The sequence below is a fragment of the Giraffa tippelskirchi genome, chromosome 2, assembly GCF_054371585.1.
Source record: "Giraffa tippelskirchi isolate mGirTip1 chromosome 2, T2T-mGirTip1v1.2.pri, whole genome shotgun sequence".
Taxonomy (NCBI): Eukaryota; Metazoa; Chordata; class Mammalia; order Artiodactyla; family Giraffidae; genus Giraffa; species Giraffa tippelskirchi.
Genome location: NC_137276.1, coordinates 20,696,455 through 20,714,904, shown reverse-complemented (window position 1 = coordinate 20,714,904; position 18,450 = coordinate 20,696,455). Strand labels below are relative to the sequence as shown.

At 48.8% G+C, this 18,450-nt stretch overlaps 1 protein-coding gene and 1 long non-coding RNA gene across 4 annotated transcripts in view; one reads left to right on the top strand and one right to left on the bottom strand.

Annotated features, from left to right (window-relative positions):
• Nucleotides 1-287: 287 nt before the first annotated feature.
• On the bottom strand, nt 288-18,305 carry LOC145526229 (uncharacterized). The gene is made up of 6 exons (XR_014068784.1): nt 17,944-18,305; nt 16,646-16,841; nt 15,439-15,527; nt 15,145-15,227; nt 14,009-14,105; nt 288-656 (listed from the first exon to the last, which is right to left on the bottom strand). It is a non-coding gene; the product is annotated as an uncharacterized LOC145526229 (long non-coding RNA).
• Nucleotides 1,709-18,450, top strand: part of MXI1 (MAX interactor 1, dimerization protein) — an 88,707-nt gene continuing 71,965 nt past the window's right edge. For 2 of the 3 annotated variants that reach the window (XM_081541302.1, XM_081541292.1), the window contains exon 1: nt 1,709-2,176. In XM_081541302.1, coding sequence (XP_081397428.1) covers nt 1,915-2,176 — 262 coding nt within the window. In that variant the 5' untranslated portion in view covers nt 1,709-1,914. Of the gene's footprint in view, nt 2,177-3,526; nt 3,610-18,450 lie in introns of those variants that run through there. The other variant, XM_081541328.1, reaches the window with a different exon arrangement.

Below are 18,450 nucleotides of genomic sequence, written 5' to 3'. Positions count from 1 at the left end.
CAGGGAATCTTCCCAACCCAGGGATTGAACCCAGGTGTCCTGCCTTGCAGGCAAATTCCTTACCAGGGAGTGAGCCACCAGTGAAGGTGAACTTTTATATCACAGCTTTTAGGAGCTTCTTCTCTACCCTAGCTAAAGGATGCAGAGATCAATCAAGATGGAAAATGAGCAGGGAATATGTGTAGTATGATTATATTATGGTCCAAAACGTGAATATATCGGCTTTAAAATGCCGAACACTGATTCAGCAGCAGGTTATTGCAGTCTAAAAATACACAAGACTTCAGTGAGGGTGCATGTATTTATTTTACATACATACAAAGTGGTTTTTTTTTTTTTTTTTTTTTACAAAGAAACACACTTTCTCTCCTTTTTCCCAAAAGTTTCCATTTCCAGGAAAAGTCTTCTTGACAAGTGTGTGTGAAGCTGTCTCTAAGCAGGGTGGCTGGGTTGCACAACTCCAGGGGGTAGCATTCACTGTGTCTTCTATATAAATGGTTTCCCTAGAGGAAACCTCCAGGAGACCTTGCAAGGCAACAATATTTAGATGGGCTTATTGCACAGATGTTTTTCAACAAAGTGCAGAAGAGTCTTGTTTCCTGTAACTTATTTCTCGTTTTAGCTGCCAAGTAGGAGTCTCAGGTTCTTATCTGGGTCTATATTGGAAGAAAAAGATCATACTATGAGCCAGGCAGTGTGCTGACTGCAGATATAATTTAATCAACTCATGAATCTTATCAGAGGTTTCATGGATGGGGAAACAGGCTGAGAGAGGTTAGGGGACTTGCCCAGGCACACACGCAGTCCAGTCTGTGTGCAGCAGAGCTAGGGCTTGAATGCCTCTCTATGGCACTTCCCAAGGGCCCTGACTCCCACCACACTTCCCAGTCCTGGAAAGCATCCATGGTTCCCGCAGACCCTCAGTGGGTCTGCACTGGTAGTGGGACAGTGTCGACTAGGGTAGGGGTCTTCAGAACCAAAAGGTGGAGTTCAGCCAGGGTAAGGGTGGGAAGTTCCTGGGCTGCCACGTCCGCCTTTCTGCCAAATAAAATAAAAGAGAGCCAGGTGTGGAGGCTCCCTACTGTGAGCTTTGCACAGCTGGACTAAAGCTGGGAAGAGAAGTTTGGGGAGAGACGCTTCCATCTCCTCCCCCTTCCTGGAAAATAACTGCATTTAAAGGGAGAAAGAAAGAGTGAGTAAATTTGTAACTGGGATTTGGTGGCCTGGGGATTTCATTTAGCCCTATGAAGGCAGATGCCTGTGCCTGTGTGTGTGTGCGTGCGCGCGCGCGCGCGCGCGCGTGTGTGTAGAAGAGTGTCCATTGCGGGGAGAGAACTTGCGGTAACGTGTATGATTTTTTGGATTGGACTTTTATTTTTTGTCATAGCAGCTACCGTTGGAATCTAGTATGTGGTCCCAGGCATTGGTATTATTTTCACATGAAGTAAAAGAACAACAGTTTAATAGTTTGCTTTTCTGAGGGTACGCTCAGAGCCTTCGAGTATTTTTCCCATTTGGGTTTAAATACTACTCTCTACAGTGTGATAAGATTGGGGAGAGGCGGGGTAGTGTGCCGGGACTGGCAGGGGGCGGTCCCTGCCTTGCTTGTCTCCGCCTTTCATTTTGACCAGTCCGATGGAGTCAGGCTCGCATTAGGACCCAGGCGCCAGAGCGCCTCCGTCTGTCCTGTAGGTTCATTCAATCTCCCATACACACAGACCCACTGCGAGACCGACACACACTCACACACACTCAAACACACAACAGCACGCAGCGAGGCTCGGGAAGTCAGGTCGCCTTCTCGCCTCGGCGCCTTCTTCGCTCCAGCCAGCCAGCTCTCCCCCGGGGCCCGGAGCTCGGCCGGGCCGCGCAGCCCCGAAAGAGGACGAGCTCGGAGGACCCCGCGGTCCCTCCATGGGCAAACGCGGGCGGCCGCGCAAGGAGGCGCGCTGCGAGGGCGCGGGGCTGACCCCCGCCGCGCCCCCGGCCGTGACCGCGCCCCAGCCCCCGGCCCAGCCGGAGGACCCCACGGGGGCCAAGCTCAGGTGCCCCTTCTCGGACATTTTCAACACCAGCGAGAACTCGACGGAGAAGCACATCAACACTTTTCTGCAGAACGTGCAGATTCTGCTCAAGGCCGCCAGCTACCTGGAGCAGATCGAGAAAGAAAACAAAAGTAAGTTTGGGGGCCCTGGCTCCTCTTCGGCGCTGGGCTCTTTCTTCCTTGCCCACTTGGGCGACTCCTGTCTCCTGCTTAGCCCCCCTCTCCCCAACACACTCACATCCAGCCCTCGGCAGTAAAGCCGATGACACCGGAGAAAGGACACGCACGCACAAAGCTGCTAAAGATGTAACAAAGACGAGTGGGGGGTAGGCGGGGGGGGGGGCTGTCGGTGCGTCCGTCTGTCCGTCTCCGGGAGGCTGGGGGAACCGCTGGGCCGAGGAGCGGGGGAGTGTTGTTGTTTGCTGACAACTGAGCCGAGAGCTCATCTCTCCGAGGTCGCCTTTCTTACTTTTTTTTTTTCCCTTTTCTTTTTTTTTTTTTCCGGAGCCTTCTCGGGCAGACAAGTGTTGTTTTTCTGTCGCTCGTTCCTGGGTGGGGTGGGGATTACAAGACGAAAGTTGGAAACTGTAGGCAGAGCTCGGCAGTTCCAGAAAGAAAACACATAGACACACACGACAACGATAACAACAAGCAAACAGCCCTGCACGGCGTGGGCTCGGGCTGGCTCGGCTCTGCTTCTTCCTCCTGTCTACTTTGCTTTTTCCTCTCCTCTTGCTGCAAGGCTGGGCTCAGGCCATCGCGTCCACGGAGACAGTCCCCCTGCCCCCCGCACCGCCCCCCCCCCAAAGAAACAGGCCGGCAAAACCAAGCACCGCCAGCAGCTCGCCCGGGACCCGCGGTGCTGCGCCCGGGAAACTTGGCGAGGGGGACGCAGAGAGAAGGAAACTTTGGGATCTCGCAGGAAACAATAGTTGTGGAAGAAGGTGTGGGCTGTTATGAGCTGTTTCTTTATTTTCCGGGATACGGCTCCCGAGTGAGCGCGCTGGGCGAGGAAGGCAGATGCCTTCCTGGTGGATTTCTACTGATCCCCCCACCCCCACCCCAGATTCAGGTGGAGAGAGATGGTTGCCGGGGCGGGGGGGGGGGCGGTGCTGGGAGCCCCACCCCGGCCTGGCCTCCTTTTTTGTATTTGTTTGTTTCATTTTTGCCTGGGTCCCCCAATCCTCCCCAGGCCGTCGCCTCAGCGCCCTAACGGGGGCACGCGTGTGCGGCGTCTCCAGCACGGTCCTCACAAATAATAGCTGTGAGAAGGGGGAAGGGGCCGAGGTGGACAGACCGACAGATTAGAGAAAAGCTAGCTGTTTAATCTTTCCGAACAAGTAGGAAGATCAATGAGATGGGGGGGGAGAGAAAGGGGGGGAAATGGTCCGATTGCAACGTGTCAGGTCTTGCAACCTACTGGCCCCCCCAAACACAACAACAACCCTCAAACACAAAAACACCCTAGCTGACCGACACCCCAGGCCTTCGGGGTTAAAGTAACCGCGTGATGGCAGCGAAATCGTGCAGTAGCTTCAGGCAAAAACAAGGATTTGTGTTGGGAGGTCGGTGGTGCGTTCTTTTCTTTTCTTCTCTCCCTGTTTTCTCGGAGTGCCTGGGTTACGAGAAAGGCGCATCGCCGGCGGTTGCAGCCGAATCAGTTTGCGATTTTTCGGGGTGTGGGGTGGGGGGCAGTGTGTCTTCGCCAGTATGGTCAGAGCTGGTGGGGAGGTGGGTGAAGACGTGGTTTTGTTTGGTTTGTTTGCTTTTGTTGGAGGGGGGAGGGGCGTGATTTCTTACTCTACCCCCTCCCCGCCCAGGTCCCCCATTCCTCCGAGTCTGTCCCGTGGCCCCGGCTTTGGCTGGGGATGCACCCAAAGAGGGCACCTTGGCAGTGAGTGGCAAACCTGGCTTGCCCCCGCCCCGTCTCCTCCACAGAGGGGTGTACGAGGGAGGCTGCTGGAGCTTCCTCCGCGTCCCGCGCCCCCCGCCCCTTGCACTCGCAGACAATCGGAGACCTCAGTTCCCCACCTCGCCGCCCCCACCCTCGCTCCCCGACGGCCTCGGCCGCCGCCACCTCCCTGTTTACCCGGTGCCGGGGCTCCGGCGTGGCCACCAGTCACGTAAGCAGAGGGCCAGGCGCGCCGGGCCGGACTGCCCCGCACGGGGCGGGCCAGAGATGTTGGAGCCGGGCTCCGGAGACCGTGGAAGCCAAGGGGCTCCCCCCCGGTCCCCTTCCCGAGGCGTCCGCACTCCCACCCCCTCGAGAGGGGCTCGGGAACCTGGACGCCCTCAAGTTCGCGTGCGTAGTCAGCCCCTCGGCCCGGCTGCCCTCCTCCTCCGGCCGGCTCCCCGCTGGAGTATTTTTAGCTCTCTTGCCTCCTTTCGCAGTCGCTGTTTGGCTCATCATGACGTGATGCCAGCGGCCCCCAGATTTCCCCGAGAGCGGGGACCCTGTTCTAGGCCCTCGCCCCCTCCCCACGAGCTCACGCAGGCGAGGGGGACCTGCAGCAAACTATGGGGCAACCGTCCACAGGGCCTTCTATTATCTCCTCTGCAAACTGGAGCGGCCCACGGGGGCCACTTTATTTTCCCCACTCTCGCCCCCGCTCCGGCCCGGTCTAGGTCTTCTGGTACGGAAAACAACGGGCCCTACATCTGCCTCATTCAATCGGGGGTGCTTCTTCGCGCTGGCGGCGCTCGCCGTTGTTTTCTGCTCGATGCACACAATGCCCGCGCGTCACGGCGGTCCGCGTGTGCACAGCAATAACGCGAGTGTGGGGGCGGGTCGTGCGTGCGCCGAGCTCGGGCACTGAGGGTCCCTCCGCGCGCGCGGGGCTTGTTTTGCTTCAGAGCCCCGCTTTCCGAAACGCTTACATCATTCAGTCTTTAGGGGAGGGAGGGGAATCTAGGCGTTCCGATAGGATTCCAGCATTTCTGAGGTCCCTCCCTGGTTTTTGGAAGGAAGCAAGGGCCCTAGCTGTTTAATTATTTTTATGATGGGGGGGGGACTCAAGTTTTGTTTGTTGGGTAAGGTTTGCTTCTGGTTTTAGGTCACTACTGCAAACGACAATACTGGCCGGCTCAGGTGCACAACCTCCTCGCTTTCATTTCAGCCAGTTCTCCTGTAATCACTTGATCTCAGTTTCTCCGCCTCCACCGCTTCCCCCTCCCAGCTAGAGACACATGGTTTCCACATGGAGACAAACTTCTTTCCTCTGACTGGACTTGACCTAGCAGCGTCGCTCAGCCAATCGGCAGCCTCAGCTTCCTCTGACGTCACGCGTTGCTGAGGCCAGAGACTGGGGGGTGGAGCCTGGAGGCAAGCCAGAAAATCTCTGGGAGCTATAGTGCGGCCAGCTGGTACAATCCCTTCTTAAAGGGACGCTCTTCACCCCGAGAAGGGTATTGAGCCTCAGCTCTCCATTTCGGGTTCTGTGAGACATTCTCGAAATGCACCGATAGGCCCTGGTCACGAGTTCACACGTTCCGCTTTTACTGTGTGCAAAGTACTTACTTGGCAGGAGCTTGCCTTATTTTCCATTGTCACCAAAACTGCTTTTCATTGCCTTGTTGAGGTTTCCGTACTAGGAGAGCTCACCAAGTGTGTCCACAGTGCTGAGTTATATGATGCGTTTTCTTGGGGTGTTCAAATTGAGTCACTCAGCATTGACTGCTCTGTGCAACGCAAGGATTCCCTAGAAGATGCAAGTACATTCTCCCGAAGTTCCAACTGATGTGAATCCCTAAGAATTTCAAATTAAAGGCCTCCAGAAATATTAATTATGGATACTGTGACTCTGTTATCACAAATTTAGAAATTATATATAAATGCTGCTGCTGCTGCTAAGTCGCTTTAGTCGTGTCCGACTCTGTGCGACCCCATAGACGGCAGCCCACCAGGCTCCTTCGTCCCTGGGATTCTCCAGGCAAGAATACTGGAGTGGGTTGCCATTTCCTTCTCCAGTGCATGAAAGTGAAAAGTGAAAGTGAAGTCGCTCAGTCATGTCTGACTCTTCGTGACCCCATGGGCTGTCTGACATTATCACCTATCCATTCAGGGTCCAGTGAAGGGGTAGCAATTTAGGACTGACTGGTTAGTTGAAAAAAAAATTTTACTTCCTGTTTTGGAAAAGGTTAAAAACGGAAGAGAAAAAGAAGTTAATTCACAAAGGGGTGTTCTGTGCATAAAAGTGTTGAGCAGGCAAGTGGAATCTACAGGACACAAGAGGGCTTCCCAGTGTCTAGGGAAGGTGGCTTGGGGGCAATGCTTAAGATAGAAAAGAATGATTAAATGGGAGTAGAAGCCTTGGGTGGCTCTCTGGAGTGCATTACCTGGGTTGGAAGGTGAGGTGCTTTCCTAGGGGCATGGACAGGCCAAAGAGCAGCCTCTGCCTGCTGACAGAGTAAGCTGTGGCTGTATGGTGTCATTTGGCCCCACCCTGCCTTCCCAACTTAATCTCCTCTACTCCTGTCCAGCAGGTCCACCAGCAAACAGCCTTTACAGTGATCCCTCTGTGCTTGACTCAGACTCTTCCCTCTGTCTAGCATGCCCTCATTCTCTTACTCCTCTGGGATTATCTGTGTCTAACCTAGCTTCAAAGCCTAGGTCAGATCCTACCTCCTCCAGGAAGCCTCCCCTGGATATTTCTCTTAAGTCAGAGAATGAATGAGAGAATGAAAGCTTTACAGTCACCCAGAGCAGGGCCCAAGTTACCCCTTCACTGCTTACTGGCTGTGTGGCCTTGGTCACAAGTTGCCTAACCTCTCTGAGGTTTCATTTCTTTTTTTTTTATCAAATGAGGATAACTATAGCATCAGCCTCCTGCCATTGCTGAACAACTAACTGAGGCACTTCATTTAAAGTACCTGGAATATAGTAGGTGCTCAATAAATAGTCACTTCTCTGAGCTTTGATAATCAGCAATGCTTTACTTGCTTGCTGTACATTAGCTTTATCCTCACAGGGAGAAGATTAGCATCTTAAGGGAAAAGATCACTCAACAGTATTTCAGTATATGTCACCATTGTGTAACATTGGACATACACGAGACAATTAATATACATCCCTTGATTGCTTAGATTTGTCATTTACTGGCTATGGCACAGTGATCAGGTTTGAAGGCAGAAGGAACACATGACAGATTTTTTGAAGACTTGGAGTTGGAAATAACTGATCTCTTCCAAGGAGGGAAGATGTCTCCCATAATCAATGCAGACTGCTCCTGGGCTTGAAAGATCAGGGCCTATACAGAGATGGTAGGTCAAGCCCGGAGAGCTGAAACTGCATCAGCTGTGACCCTGCAGATGGATCAGTTATTGGTTTACAGAGCAATTTGTGCTAAAATTGAGGGCTTTGATAACAACTTGTGTTTATGCAGATCACATTTCTGCATATACGATTCATTCATTCATTCATTCCACAAATTATGTATTGAGCATTTATGATGTGCAATTGCTTTTTTTTCCCCCTGAAAACTCGGTGAGTTGATTTGTAATGGGACTGGAGTGAGGTATTTGATTTTGGTGAAGTTGTATAAAGAGCATTCTTAACTCAGGCTTCTATTTCCTCTATATCCTAAATTATGCTCCCCAGATTCAACTCTTTTTTCCAGTTTTAAATATGATCTCTGCCCATTGCTAAATGCCAGAAGTGGACTTTTGGGGATACTGTTGAGGCTTTCAGAGACCCAGAGCTTCCAGGGACTGAGTACCCTGTGGAGGGGACCCAGGAAAAGCATCTGGACCTTACGAAGTTAGAGAAGCTGAATTGAGTCATTCATGGTTTGGTGGGGAAAAAGAAGCTCCATCAGACCCAAGACAGAACAAGAGCTGCTCACCTACCTGCCCTCTTTGACCAAAACACTCTCCTATTTGGCACACTTAGAAATGTGTGCCATTTTCATCTGAGAATGGCCAGCAAAATCTGGAGGTAGAACTGAAGGAATTGAAGAGGGTGCCAGCATTGCAGCAGCAGCAACTAATTGCACTGCGTAACACCAACACTGGCAACCATTTACTGAGCACTGACTATATTTGGTAAAGTATGGAGCTAAAGACGTGTTATCTCCTCCCAAACTTCACAACAACCACATGGCATGTGTACTTTAATTGGTCCCATTTTACAGAGGGGGTAACTGAGTAACTTGCCCAAAGGTCACATAGTAATGGTGGAGCTGAGTTTTGAACCTAGACCTCTGATTGGACTGAGCCTGCAGTTTTATATAACCATATATGCGTGTATGCATTTTCTAGTCAAGGAATGAAGTCCAGAGAGGTGAAATGACTTGCTCAAGGTCGCCCAACAACCTGAAGCAGAGCGGGTATTTGTAACACCTTGTTGATTGTCCAAGGTCTTCCTAAACACACCCTGCTTAGAAAAGGTTTAGAAACGAAGCTGGAGACAGAAGAGCCAACCAGAGAGGTTTTTTTTTCTTTTTTGTCTTTGTTTTTCAGAGTTGTTCAACTCTCCTGGCCCTAACTCAAGTTTAGGCTCCTAGGAAACACCACCCTCTTCGTGCTGCCGTTCCCAAGTCTGTCCTCTGGACATATTAGAGGACTTGGGGCTGTTGCTATGGTACTGGGGCCAACAGCAGGTTCACCAAAAGCCAGTCTTTTGCCTTTTAAAAAAAAAGCCTGGCCCTGCAGAAATGAATTGGCCACAAAGATTTGCATCAGTCATTGTGGCTTGTTCTGTTTTAGATCCCCCTGCCTCCCTACCCCACCCCCTCTTCCCTACCACTACCACTTACTATAAATACAGTTGGATAAATATTGATTTAAACTGTGTTTCTGGAGGAGAAGCACATGGTTGCCCTGGCCTGGTCCTCACTTAGATACCACCAGTATGCCAGGCATGACACACCTAACCCCTGACAGCTCTGGCTTCCAGATGACCTGTTTTGGGGAGGTGAGTTGTGGTTTTGTGGCTTCTGAGTTAAAAAAGAGAGAGAGACAGAAAGAAAAAAAGTGTAAAAGGCAATAACCCAGCAAAAAGTGGGACTCTTCCTGCAGAATGAAGAAAGCCATTTTCAGCAGGCAGAAATGAGGGGAGGTTTACGGTAGCCTGGCCTTCTGAACCAGTAATTCTCTTCCCTTTCCCATTCTTCCTTCCATCCCCTTTCAGTTATGTTTTTGAAGGAGGCAGGTGGTAAGACAGAACATCAGCGCCAGAAAAAGCCCCAGAGGTCACAGAGCTTCCATCATCCTCACTATACAGATGGGGAGGCTGAGGCCCAGAAAAGGACAGTGGCTTGCCCAAGACGACACAGCAGAGGCAGAATCAAGTCCATCTGGGCTGTGTTCCGTCCTGCCTGATGTGAGAATGGGTCCCAGGCAGAGCCCCAAACTGGGCTTTTGTTTTACAGGTCAGGGCAATGGCAACCCACTCCAGTGTTCTTGCCTGGAGAATCCCAGAGATGGGGGAGCCTGGTGGGCTTCCGTCTATGGGGTCGCACAGAGTTGGACACGACTGAAGCGACTTAGCAGCAGCAGCAGTTCATAAAGTCAGCAATTCTCAACCCTGGTTTACTGATCGCAGGGTGTGTCCGGTTATTGCAAAGGTCATTGCAACATTCTCAATAGTCTTTCAAAATGAAGATAATTGGAATTCACCATTTAGAAAAAATATTTTCTTATACGTCTATGGTAGGGAGAGTGGGTGGAACCCAAAGGTGATGACAGTGATAAGACAGCTCTCCAGCCTTAACTGAGGAGGAGGCATTCAGGTCTTCCCAGAGGGGCCTCCCTCTGGGGGTGGAGGGTGGAGCTCTGGCTCCACTGGCGAGAAGAAGCTTTGATTCCAACGGGAGCGACACCTGCTCTCTGACTCTTCTGCTAAACTAAAGGGAAGTCATTTTCTTTGATACTGTTGTCCCTGAGTGGCCTGGCTGGAGGTGTTAAAGCTGTCAGCAGCTGACTTGATCTCTCTGGCCAAAACGAATGGGCATTTGCCACTACCCATCCGAGCTGGAGGTTCCTTCTTTGCTTCCTCATCTTGGCAGAATGCTCTACTGGGCCCCTTGCTTGTGAAACATTTTGAAAGTTCAGGTGACCCTCATTTTGAGCAATACATCTCCGGGAAATATATGTAAATAGGATCTCTCTCTCTCTTTTTTTTTAATTTAGGTTAGTGAACCTCTCTTTAAAAGGCCCCCATGGCAAATAATTTTATAAAATGTGGAATTATGTTGCGTGCCAGGAGTTCTCCCTACATGTGTTCTGTGAGTCTGCTCATCCATTCATTCATCAAGCTGGTATTTAAGGCGTACACACTGCTTTATGTCAGGCTTTGTGCTAGGGCCCAGAGATACAGTCCCTGCCATCATGCACTTAAACTCTATTCCAGTGCCAGATTTTAGAAATTCACTTGTCTTAAAGTAAACCTCAAAAATGTGGATTGCGTCTGACTTGGGCTTTGTGTCTTTGGTTCTAGCCATCATTACAGATAGAACAAAAATTTATACTGGGCTTCAAAAAAAAAAAGAGAGAGAGAGAATAGTCCCTCTCCTCCCTCCATGTACCCTGCCATCCCCCAGCCTGATGTTTAAAATCCTTTGTGTTTTGTGTTTATCCTTATAATTTTTACAGATCTGACTCTCCCCCACCCCCTTTTTTAAGGTGCCCGAGCCTAGGAAATCCAAGTACTGTGTAAGCAACCTTGTAAATAAACACATTCCATTCTTAGTTCCTTACAGATTGGGGCACTCTGCACTTGGAGGATTGTCCATACCAATGTTTCTACCATGCCTGCTGTCCCATCGAACATGCCTTTGGCCTCATCTCTCTAATATCCAACTACAGTGTCTGCTGAGGATATTTAAACATAGAAAAATTAGAAAGGTAAACACAGTGTCCTGAGGGAGAGAAAGATTGGGACATTTAAAGCTAATAAAAGGGGGATTTGGATTACCTGTTATTTGAGGTATTTTACCCTGTATCTTTATTGCCATTAGCAAGTATACTTGAATAAAGATGGTTTGGGACTGTTTTAATACCACTGTATTAAAATGGAGGGCATGACCAGGGCTGCCCTGTTTCTGGTCAAGTGTGGCCAGTGTGAGCCTTTGTTTTGATTTCTATAGGGGCCCAGAACTACTGTACAGTCCTGTGTTATCTCCTTTTTACTTCAACCATACCTGACCATCTCTACTATATTTCTTGACTCCCAAGATTCTGAGTGCCTTGCATACAACTTTATTTCCTTTTTTCCACCAGCTGTAAAGTTTAGCTCAATGCAACACGTGATTTCTAACACCTGTGAGGAGCCAAGCACCATGTTTGGTGCTTCCAAAGTGCAATGTGTATGATCTCCAGGTCGAGTTCTATATTCCAGTGCAAGTGACAGACAAATAGAAATCAATAAATAATACTTGCCTGTTTCCTGGGAGTCTGATAGCCTGTCCCTGGGGTGGGGGCGGGTTGCTGCTGACAAGTGTATTGTTGTCTCAGTTTTCCAAAGGAACAGTGATAATGGTGCCTTTTTAATGAGCAGTTACTATGCACTAGCACAATGCTAAGTGCTTTATATTAAATCCTGACATTCATCCAATAGGAGAGTGCTATCATTATCCTCATTTTACAGATGAGAAAAGCCTTAGCCTTAGCAAGGCAAGCTAACTTTCCCAAGGCCACCTGCTAACAAAGAGTGGGGCTGAGACTCAAAACCAGGTTTTCTTCCTAGGAGACTTCAGGGCTCTTAGAGAAGTGTCAGAGAGGAAGAGGCAAGACATGGAATGTGGAATATTTGAAGACCAGGCTGAGGGTCCCCTTGGGGAAGCCTCCCTGGAGTGACTCCCTTTACTTCCCATTCATCCTAGGGCAGAGAGAGGACAGCCAGAGCCTTCTGGGATTCTTCAGGCATTGACACCAAAGCAGACAGGGCCCTTGTTCTGCAAGGCACTGGCCTAGGGTGTTCTACTTGCCCTTGCAGTACCACCTGGCCTAGCACCCCCTGGGGAACTCACCCAACCAGTAGGGCTCCTGAGGCTCTGCACGCTCGGGTGTCGGGGTGTGAATCCACACCCTGTCAGGCTTCACGAGGTTTCCCGAAGGCGCCTGAGCTTGTAGGGCAACTGGTCTGGCCCGAGCTTGGCAAGTGTGAGCCACACAGATGAGCTTTAGGCCCTGGCTGCCACCTTGCTAGTGTGGGCCAGCTGGTTCTGGTCGAACGGCCTTGGTCCAACCTCTTCCTCTCCTCCATCGAGATCGAGGAAGCCAGGGTGATCTTAAATAGAACTGGGTTCATATAATTTACTTGGTGAAAGCCCTTCAATAGTTTCCTTCCTGTCTCACTTAGAATAAAGCCCCAATTCCCTGCATGGCCATCACCCCTACTGTTTGGCGTGAGTGTGGTCTGAAGATGGATAGCCTTGGTGTCTCCTAGGACCTTGTCAGAAATGGGTTTTCCAGGTCCCACCCCAGAACTGCTGAATCCAAAACTCCATTTTAGCATGATTCCCAGGTGATCTATGTGCTTATGAAAGTCTGAGGAGCTGGCCAAACACCCTTGTGATTGCCCTGATCCCTCCACCCACCTAAAGCTATCCTCTCCCTCCTTTATTATTTATCCCTTATTCCTACTTATCACAATTTACAATGCTCTTACTTACTTATCATCAGTCTGTTGGGCTAGAATGCAAGCACTTTGAGGACAGAGACCACAAGTAGTTTTGTTCTTTGTTCTCTTTGGCATCTAAGCTAGTGTACAGCAAATAACAGAGGCTTATGGAATATTTGTTGAACAAATGTTGAGTTCTCTGCCTTTAACCCTCTGACCTAGTGCTTATCAACAAGGGGACTATTGATGAGACAGTTCCTCTTGAGCAGATTAATCTGGAATACTGCAGGATTTAACATCCTTGGTTCCTACTCACTGAATGTCAGTAGAACTCCCAAGTCATGGTGACACTCAAGAAAGACTCCTACACATTTCCAAAGCCTCCAGGTGGATGGTATTATCCTGATTGAGGCCATTGCCTTAACCAACTTTGTCTGACCTTGTCTGACAGAGCATACCCTGATGTACTCTACGGGATCCAAGAGTTAGGAAATCCAGGTTTGAATCGTTCGCTACCTGTATGACTTTGGGCAAATCACTTAACCTTTCTGGGCCTTGAATGGGAAACAGGAATCTCAGAATATGTTGAGGATTAAATGAATTGACTGTACGAGTGGCACCACACACATAGTTGGCTCTCATTATGTAGCAGCTATAGGCAAATGGAGGCATGTCATTCTTGCATCTCTAGAGAATCTCAGAAGCCTGGGATCAGCACGCTGGAGTTGGAAGAGATGGTGAGATCACACACGTCCTTGGGCAAGCAAGGGCCTGGTATTTTATTCTAACTATTGTACCTGAGGCTGAAAACTCAGCCACAAGGTAGCAAGGCTGGGTGTGTGACTCAGTGTCCAGGGTCTGGCTGGGCCCTAAGAGTGACCGCCACAAGTTTCTGCTGCTTGGAAGGGAGTGGTGATGCCAAGGGGTGGAGGCAGGGCCACTGTAGGCAGGGTTCTGCCAAGGGAGGGAGAGTTACCCAGGGCTGTGTAAGAATGTGGGCCATCCTCTTAACAGCAAGGGAAGGCCTCTGGTAATCTTTTTTTCTTTAAGGCTTTAAAATCAAGTTGTATCTAACTTTGAAAGATTAGGTCATTACCTCCAAAACCTGATAAATGCAACAAAAAATTACAGTTCATTCTGGCTTTTGAATGTGGAGGCAAACATTCTAAATAAAATATTCACTCATGAAATGAGCAGTGTTTTAAAGAACAACATACAATGGCTGACCAGGATATATATGCCAGAGATGGCTGAAAGTCACAAAATCTATCAGTATAAAGGATTGTAATAACAAATTAAGAATAATACATGACCACAGCAACACAAGATGAAATGTCATTTGAAAAAAGTATTCAGGAGACATTCCTAATGAAGGAAGCTACTTCCATACAACAAAGATCATTTACCTGTGCTGGTCTTCTAATTAAAATGAGGTAGCGTGGCTGGGCCCATGGCTTGTGGTCATCACCAGCAGAGGAGTTGATTTTTCCTTTTCCTAAGACCCTTGAACAGAAAACAAAACAGAACAAGCTTTGGATCCCTTTGAGGGATATCAAGATAACTCGATCTTGATATTGAGAGGACTAATCCTTGGGGCTCCATAAAATTTAAAAGACCATAAAATGTATTCTACTTTATTTATCTATTTATTTTTAAAACCATGGATCAACTAGAAAAAGAATTAGGGGGATGGGTAGACAGCACTGGATGAGAGTCTGTAGGCCTGAGTCCTAACCCTTGCTCTATCAGTTTGATAGCTGTGTGGCCTTGGTATGTTACCATACCTCTCTGAGCCTCAGGTTTTTCATCTGAAAAATGGAGGCTGGATTGCAGAATAAGCTTAATGATACTAACTTCTATGAAAAGAAACCATGAAATGTTATTTGGAGGAATATTCACTTGGGATGGCCAAAGCAAGATCTTCCATCAGTTGCACCCTCAAGTGAAGTGCTCCAGGGTAAGCAAGAATCTTATGTGTGCATATTAATTAAGTCCTGCAATGCAGATCTCTTCTTGGACCCACATTAATGCAAAAAAAGAAGGAAAAGGACATTCGAGAGATTAACACATTCATTATAATCACCTAAATAGGCTGCTGTTGTAAGGGCCATTTAATAAAATGTAAGAAGCCCTTTTCTAAGAAAGAAGACATAGGCCAGGATGGAAGTCAAGTGCAGCTGTTTGAGCCTCTGCCAGTGGCCTGATCTCACCAGAAAACCAAAGTTAAAAAACAACAAACTTCCAGATTCAGCGATCTCAGAGTACCGCTGCCTCCCCCTGCTATTTCCTCCCACCCCCATGTCCTTTCTTTCCCTTTCTCCCCAGCTCAGGCACCTGGGACGTGGTGCTTTTCCGTGTGGTTGGGATGTCAGCCGGCAGCCCTGGCGACTGGAGCCCTGGGAGGCGGCAACCACCTCTCGGGTTTAGCATTACGTCATCCCTTCTAGACCCAAATTTATCTCGGCTGCACACAGACCTGCAGCTCTGAGCTGCCGCGGACTCGAGGAGAGCTTACGCATGAAGTTAGGCGAGGCTGACTCACTCGGCAGAAGAAAAGGTTTTCTGCTGCTCTTCACGTTTCTGGGCTCCGAGGGGAGAGGCAAGGAGGACGCTGCGGTTGTCACTCTGGGGTGAGGGATGGAAAGATGTATAACTGTTACGGTTCTTGTTTAGGAGCTCAGGACTCTCCCTGTTCCCAACCTTGATTATTTGAAGACACCCCCCCCCCCCCGAAAAATAATTTCGGGAAACAGTGCCCCGCACAGTAAGCACTTTGTAGTTTCAAGGAAGTTCTCTTAAGCACCAGGTGTCACTAATAGTGACTTTGGACTTGTACCTTAACCTCAGGGCCCCTTCCCCTCTTTTCCTCTTTTCTGTCTGCAGAAGTGATGTAACACAGACCAGGCTCCTCCTCTGTTCATGAATCTGCAATAAGGCATTTGAAATTTTACGTTGAGTAAACTGTTCAGGGAAAGGACCCCTAAGAATGGAGAGCTTTGCCTACTTCCTCCAGAAAGCAGACTGTCCCCATCCAGGCTGTGTTTGTTATAGGGCTGGGGGACTCTGGAGGACTTTTCCCACCATCAAATGAGACTCCCCCGAGTGAGATACTCCCTTGAGGGAGAGGACAGAAGAACCAGAGCCTGAGTAAGATTCCAGGTTCTTTTGTCAGTAGACTTTAGAAGCCCTGCTTTCCCTCAGCTTCCCCATTTGCATTTGTAGTGCAATTTGGATTTATCAGCAAAAGAAAAGCCATGGTTGCCTCTGGGTTCCCACAGGCTGGGCAGGTGCTTAGGATGGTTTGTGAGTGACATCCTTTTTCTCGGCTACAGCCCCAAGCTTTGTGCTGTAGGAGGCCCTTGTGGCCAGTATCCACGCAAGAACTCTGGGAGTCAGCTGGAGCACGGAGAAGGAAGTGGCACCTTCAACTGCTGTTAGAAGAGGCTGGATATTTCTGTACAGAAACCAGTGCTTAACACTGCCCACCATCACCATCATCTCATCTCTTCTTCAACATATGCAGGTGGCTTTTTGGAGATTCTCACACTACTTTCCATCTCCTCCACTCCCTCTTGGCCATAGCTTTAAAAGAAGGGTTGGTTAATTCATCTGGAGGTCAACTGTGAAAGGTCAGGCATGTGCACCAAGCATCCTGCTTTCTGTTAATAACCTGCTAGGGCTTATGATGTGTGGATTTAAACCCATCTTGAATCCATGTGTATTTTCAGTCTGTACTTTTTTCCTTGATTGCATGTCACAAGGTTTACCTCCCATGGGGTAGAATTTTATTTGTTATAAAACTACCTCTTTTAAGTTCCTAGGGTAGCCCTTAGCAGTTTAGGATCTAAAGCTTAAAGTGGTTTTGCAAGTGGTAGAAACTTTTCACCTAATAATTTCTACCCTCAACTTACAGATGTTCTGAGTGAATAGGTATTTTCTTTTAAATAATTCCTTTCTCCCCCTACCCAACATGTCCCTTGTTAAATGTGGAGGGTGGTTGTTACCAACACCCAATGGGAAAGCCCAGATCTGAAGCAACCTACCTAACAGCTGAAAAAGCACAGTTCCTGTTTCAACGCCTTTAAAAAACGTTCTCTTGTGGCTTGTGAACATCTCTCATTTTGGGTCTCCCTGTATTTGATGGAACATCTATTTGGTTCTTAAATGTGGTGCCAAGTGTAATATTTTAAAAGGTTGGCAGAATTTTGCAGCTTTTGTCCTCACTGGAAATCTTGTTCACTTCGGGGGGAAAAAAGGGGGAGAGTATATTAGAATGCAGCATGAAGCCCATGACATTTTTGAGAATAACATTTTCATTCTTAGATGATATTTTCTGCAGTAGCCACTGGAATGACCACAGGGAAGGGGAAATTCTCCCCTCATCAAGAGCTTCCTGTTACTCTGGATGTCCACCAGCAGGGTAAAATAATCAGGGTGGGGAACGTTATGGATGTTTACACAATTTCTAGCTTGCTCCTAGAGCTTTCAACAGTTATGATCTTCTTGCCTTTCCTTGCCCTAGACCAGAGATTATCAATCAGAGGTGATTTGTGCCCCAAGAGGCTTTTGGCAATGTCTGGAGACATTTTTGGTTGTCATACCTGAGTTGGTGGTGTGCTACTGGCATCTAGTGGGTAGAGGCCAGGGATGCTGCTGAATATCCTTCAATGCACAGGTCTCCACCAACCCCCCCCACCCCATCCCTCACCCAATTAGGAATCATTCACCCAAAATATCGGTAATGCTGAGGTTGAGAAACTCTGGTCTAGACTCTGAGGACTCGGAAAGACGATGTGTGGGGGTGGGGCTGGGGGGAGGGCAGTCATTGGCAGTCTTTCAATGTGGTTTTGCAGTCTTTAGCCTCTGCTTTCAGTTCCCTCTCTGTGGAGGAGAACATGAGAGAAACGATCATCATAGCTTCCATTTATTGAGCGCCACGTACTAACTTCTGGTATTATTTCCTTTAATCTTCACAATAAGCCCTACTGATTATACACTCCTTGAGAGCAAGGCCCATGTCTGTTTCATCTGTTACTGTACACGTTATGCCTAGTACAGTGCCTGGTACATGGCAGGCCCTCAGTATTTGGATAAATGGAGTCATTACATCCGGTATAGACGTGAGGCACATGAGGTCTGAAAAGTCCACATAATTAGTGTAAGTAGAAGGGTCAGGATTTTAACTGAGCCCTGTGTGACTCCAGCACCAAATCACTTAGCGACCGAACTGTATCTCTCAGTTGCAGCACCAGGGAGGTTTGCTAGTCTCTAAAATCACGAATGAGAGGCTGAAGGAGGGGAAAGGAATTTTTAAAAATAAGGTTAAAAAACAAAACACTACCTCTTTGTGAACTATGAAGTGAAGAAAAGCCTTATGGGAGCTCTGTCTGGCTCTGATGGGATCATCTCTTGTTCCTCAGCTGGGATTTTTGGCTTTTCAAGTATCTATTCTGCAGATAGGGAAACCAAGGCGCGGAAGTTCCAGGAGAAAGTAGTAGATGGAGAACTGGAGCGGCGCACAGTGGAACTACATGCTCCAGCTCCTGGGCACCTTCCAGGAGTCATTGAGAAAAGGGCTCCCCGGGAGTAGACCCACAGTCGTTCAAATCCTTCCCTCCAAGAAGCAAAGCCCAGAAAACCTCTTAGACTTTACACCTGGGAGGCAGAAATCAAATGGACTACGTTTCCCGGCGGCCATTGCGCAATTTGGCAAGGCGCAGGCGCACTAAAGCGTCGTGCATACTACGAGTCCCGGCGTGCAGTGGGCAGGGCGGGACTACATTTCCCAGGAGGCAGGAGAAGGGGCGGGAGGGGGCGGGTCGCGGTACTGCTCCCGCCCCTCCCCCGT